The sequence below is a fragment of the Cariama cristata genome, unplaced genomic scaffold, assembly GCF_000690535.1.
Source record: "Cariama cristata isolate BGI_N322 unplaced genomic scaffold, ASM69053v1 scaffold41235, whole genome shotgun sequence".
In the NCBI taxonomy this organism is placed as follows: Eukaryota; Metazoa; Chordata; class Aves; order Cariamiformes; family Cariamidae; genus Cariama; species Cariama cristata.
Genome location: NW_009619945.1, coordinates 1 through 5,409, shown reverse-complemented (window position 1 = coordinate 5,409; position 5,409 = coordinate 1). Strand labels below are relative to the sequence as shown.

The 5,409-nt window shown below is 43.7% G+C and overlaps 1 protein-coding gene across 1 annotated transcript; it reads right to left on the bottom strand.

Annotated features, from left to right (window-relative positions):
• Nucleotides 1–1,843: 1,843 nt before the first annotated feature.
• On the bottom strand, nucleotides 1,844–5,371 carry NDUFB8 (NADH dehydrogenase (ubiquinone) 1 beta subcomplex, 8, 19kDa). The gene is made up of 4 exons (XM_009701437.1): nucleotides 5,250–5,371; nucleotides 4,542–4,641; nucleotides 2,772–2,927; nucleotides 1,844–2,074 (listed from the first exon to the last, which is right to left on the bottom strand). Exons 1-4 carry the CDS (start codon nucleotides 5,351–5,353, stop codon nucleotides 1,982–1,984), a joined length of 453 nt encoding a protein of 150 aa, XP_009699739.1. The 5' UTR covers nucleotides 5,354–5,371; the 3' UTR covers nucleotides 1,844–1,981.
• Between the last annotated feature and the right edge of the window lie 38 nt (nucleotides 5,372–5,409).

The following is a 5,409-nucleotide window of genomic DNA, read 5'->3' as shown; positions in this document are numbered from 1 at the left end:
CAGCTACAGATTAAACCTTCTTGAGAGGGCACGCAGAAGGGAAAGGAGCACAGCTTAGGAATATATTTTCCTTAAAGCATTTTAGTTGTCGGGGGGGGGAAATGCAGAACAGCCCAGACCTCCTTCCCTCACCTCTCTCCTGTTTTGAAAAAAAAATCACCTACACCACAAACCCCATTTTTAAGGATTTCCAAGCCTTATTCTCTGCTCAGCCCATTATGCCTTCTCCATAAAGAAAAACATCATTAAGTTGCTGGTTAGATGCAGACTGGGAGGCAGCGAACAATGCTGGGGCAGGGCGGCTGTGTGGCATGCAGTACAATAAGCTGGATGGGCTCCAGCCTGCCTCCATGCATTATCATTTTACATACTCCAAGACAAGGCAGCCATTACCACCCTGATTGTTTTCATTTTACTTGAAGACTCTTACCACTCTCACAACATGGTATATAGTGCTGTCACATAACTGCTGTGGAATGGGAATTCTTAGTCAAGTATCCCTAAGGAATGTTTTCCCCTGCATAACACTTTAACAGAATTCAGTTTCAAGGTCCCCACAACTCAAAAAAATACTTAAAGCCTTCTAGGGTAAAACATCATTGTCTGTAATTTGAAAGTAAGCATTTCTGTAACTAGAGAAGATGACAGCTTACAAAAGCCAGGAGGAATAGCAATTGTTCAGCACCTCTGAAGAGGTTAATTTTATTTACACATAAATACTTTTATGTCCTAGCATTCAACCATGTAATTCCCTTGAACATACACCCTTATAGAAACCCCTACATGGAGATCAAGCTAACTGTCCTTTAGCATCTTTATAGATTAAAAATCTTTATAGATTGAAAAATCATGAATCACCGTCTTCAAATACCTGCTTCTCTTAAAGCACAAAACTATGTGTCATGACAGGGTGTTGAGAGCAGAGCACAGCATCCAGTCCATAGGAAACACCCAGGAGAGCCCAATCCCTTAGCCTTCTGTCATCACCCACTCCTGCAGCCAAACAGCAGTGTTTAAGACGTAGCACAGGGGAGACGAGAGAACTTTTGCTGTCAATCAGTACTGAAAGTACTGTCTCCTCCAGTAACAAGGGGAAAAAAACGTTAAGGGAAGAGCAGAGCTGCAAAAATCTAGTAGCTTAATAAAACTGTACATACAACTTTCCCAAGCAAACTGCTGATGAAGCCATAGGAGGCCCTAGACCAGTGGTTTGCAGCAAGGCAGGCAGACTTCATGAGTTGGACAACTCCAAACCTGGTGGATGAGCTCAGGCCATACAGGAGCAACTTGGCATCTGTGCTCTTGGACCAAAGCCCAGGCACAGCAGAACAGGTCTGGCCAGAGCGGGAGTTGCTCATTAGCCTTTTCCATACCACTGCTGTCCACAGCTCTGCTGTCAGCATCCAGCTATACACTGCAAGGCTCTATGCCTCACTAGTGCTTCCTACTGGTTGTGCAAGCTTCAGTTAAGAAGGTATCTAGACCAGGAAGAGATCCAAGCCAAATCCCAGTAAGGACAGACAGTTATTCACACAGTATGAGACTCCCAAGCACTGACACTTGCCAGTCTGGTTCTGCTTGTCATTTTGCATTAACTGATGAACTCTAGTTCAACTCCAAGCAGCACGTGCAGTAAGCCACTTGGTGATAGGCAGTATCTCCTACATAAATGGGCTTAGCTAAGAAATGTTTGTGCACAGGTACATAAATTAGCAGTAGTTCTAGGACTGCACTCAGAGCTTTGCCCCACAGATACTAGCTTGTTTAAAAAAAATGGCAAAGGTCATTCAATTTCATTGGCCATTGTTCAGCCTTCTCAAATGAACAGAGGACAACTAGCACAGTAGGTGTCATCAATATATTTCACTGCAGTTAGAGGTTGAACATTGAAGAACAAGCATTAACATATGCCACAGTGAACACCAGAGAAGATGCCATCCTCAGTATAGCTGACACAGGAGAAACAGCACTTCAACAACTTTCAGATTTCATAGTGCGTCACCACTGGTGGCTCTTTATTGGGGTCTCCTCCTCTCTCCAGATACAGGTCATTGAAGGGATATTGCTTCGGTCCCTACAAGGAGAGATAAAGAGTGGCAATTCACCACTTTTGCCAAGAAAATTAAGGGGTAAGGGGACAATGTCTCATCCCATCCCACCTACACCCAAATGAAGGCTTGTCATTTACAGCTTAAATTTCTATTTCTTAAGTTCAGGAATAGAGTACAAGGAAAGTAAATTCAGAGATAGAGTTCTGTGTATAAACCCATGTCCTTTAACAGAAACATTATGGTGGTCTTGCATTTAATCTTAACCAGCAGTTCATGTCACAGCACGAGGACAATATACTGCAAAAGCTGTATATTCAGACACATTTTTCAGAAGTACATTCCAAATGATACAGATCATGAGATAACTAAAAACACAGGGCAAGAGAAGGATAAAGCATCTCCCTCAAGTAGATGCACACAGGGAAGGAGAATACCTAGACCAAAGAAGGGATGCTGTAAGAAGCATAACTTAAAATTAGTTCCCTGTGAACAGGAACTGCTCACTATGAAACAGAACCTGTGAGCTGAGTCAAGCCAGTTATAACAGGACAACTCAGGCTGGATGAGGCCACAGGACAACCCTCGGCCCATCCCCTGCCAGCAGCAGGGTTTCGCATTCACACTCATCTCATTCAGCTTCATCAAAACTACTCTTCTGGGCATCGGCAGTGACAAGAAACACAGCTACTTTTCCTCCCTTTACCCAGGGGCGTCACTCACCACAGGCCTGTAAGATGGATAGATCTCTCCAAGAACAAACATGATCAGCATGGTACTCAAAAAGACAAGGAAGTGTTTGCGCATGGTGTGCCAGGGAACTGGAGTGGGGGATGTATCGACACGGTTCCGAGTATACATGTCAAAGTCCCAGTGCATCTAAAGAACAAAGGAAAACAGCTGCACATTTACCAACAGTGCTCAAGCTGCTTTTATCAAGCAAAGAAGTGCTTTACAGCATTCACAAAACTATCAGAAGGTGTTTCATCTCCACCTCTGAAGTGGAAATAAAGCCACAGAGGAGGCAAGTGATTTACCTACAGTCACAGCAAGTTGTCACTTACAGTAAGACTCAGGATTCCAAATTCCATCCTATGTTTATACCAGACAATATGCTTAGTTACAGGATAGCAGCAGCTTTTATTCATATAAATAATCACTGCACCTTAGATTTCTTCCTCAGCACTGTTGAAAAGGCATGGTATAAATCAGTACCCTCATTTATGGAGGTTCAGTCACATACCCAAACAGAAGGAGCAGTGCTATTTCAAACAAAGAAGCAACTACCTCCCACTTGGAAGCTGGTTCCTCAAAACAGGTAGAGCACCTGCAACTGTTACTCCATGACAACAGCAGGACTGGTAGCAAGCTAATACCCTTCCTCATTGAAGCAGAAGGGCATTTAAGCTTTTGCCTTGAAGTATACACAGGGAATTCCCGAGCATGTTCTGCCTATAGCCTCCTTTCACATTAAGGAAAGCAGAGAACTCATTAGTTTGCAGCTCAAGTACTGCCTCTAGCTCCCCAGCTTTCCCCTTTGCACACAAAGCCATTTGCTATCAAACCCAGAGAGCCAGACTGAGCAGAACTCAGTTGCCTAAACAGAGGCATCCACTGACACCTGGAATGCACCAGTATATTCCGTTTGGTCCCCCACTGCCAACCCCATGTGCAAGGGTACCTATACAAGCCGTCCTGTACGAAGCACAGCAACAATACAGAATCACCATGGGTTTTTTCATGTGCTTCTACAGTCATTGCAACATGCACTTTACTGTGGTACACGTTATGATGCTCTGGCCTGTTTACACTATGATAGATTACATACACATACTTACATAATCTCTTTTAGCAAGGAGTGCTCAAGTCAACTACCAATTTCAGTAATCACAGTTAGATTGCAGTCATTCACAAAAAGACCATGCACTAACTGAAAAGTTACTCCCGATAAGGAGTTTGAGGAACTTAGATTTTGAAAGTTAACACAGGTACTCTATTCATTCATTTCTCTCATGGATATCTTGCAAACTTTCTTCAGAGAAAGGCTCCTTATTTGTATTTTATCCCTAACCAACCTCAGAGTAATAAAGCAGCAATAGCTACTTCTACCATACTAAAAGGACTTTACTCAAACAATGGCTTCTTTGCTAAATGATTCTGAATGAAGCTCTCATACTGAGTCAGGTCAGGCAAAGAAAATGGATGAGATTTTCCTATTCCTACAGAGAAACTTAAGTTTGTAAAGTCTCCCTCCTCATAGGTAATAAGATGCTAACAGTCCTCAGGACTTCCAAAATATTCACCCTGATGGCATTGCTTAAGTTTCCCTCCAATTGACTGTCCCTGCTTGCATAGGCAACACACACCTGTACTTGGTGATGCAATTACACGAAGAATTAAACAGAAATCACTAATAAGATGTGCATGTTAGTATTTAATAACAGTAGCATTAATTAGTAGTAGCAGCTTGAAAAGTGCTACTAGCATTCTTACCGGCTCTCCCCAGTTATGCCTCATGTCTAGCTGGTCCCACTGGTACCAGGGGTCTCTCTCATGAGCAGACTTATTAGGGAGCTTTGGATAGTCACCATACCTGTGAGAAACAGACAAAAAACCCAAACATACAAGAAATCTGTATTAATTTAGATACATTTTGTAGGAGACACTACAGAATAGGCCTATGGAAACAGAAGATTTAAACTTTATTTTGTTTTTATAGCTCCTATGTAGATACACTTTTTAAATGCATCTGTGCAACTAGCACAATCATCACCTTGATACCATTGTAACACACAGCATTCCTCGAAGTGGCCTTTTGGGGCTATACTAGCTGGAAAAAAATGCAGGCTTAACTGAAACACAGAACCCTAGTTCTCTTGCATTTTGCACATGCCAAAGTATTCCCCAACATTTAAACATCTGCTGAAATCTTTATTCCAGAGATGGCTTTCAAATCATTCCCTCTTAGCCTTGCGTTACAACAGCACATGAAGTCTCTCATTCAGTGTTTTACTCACACAGGTCTCCAACTCATTCCATTCGTTCCTGTTTTAAAACGCAGATGTATGCCTTCAAAGGTCACAGCACAACATCTCCAGGTATTCAACAGAGACTACCAGCCTGCAGCACCTCCCCACACAGCCGAGGTGCCGGCCTTGGCCTGCTCCCCCGCTGCGGGGGCACAGGACCACCCCAGCTCACCCGAAGCCATCGTCGGGGTAAGGCTCGTAGTCCTCCACTCGCATGTTGTACTTCTTCGCAGCGGCTGCCCGCTCCTCCGGTGTCCGAGGATACGGCCCGGGCATCAGGTCCTTGGGCAACTCCGAGGCTGGCGGGAGAGCAACGAGGCAAGGTGGGCGCG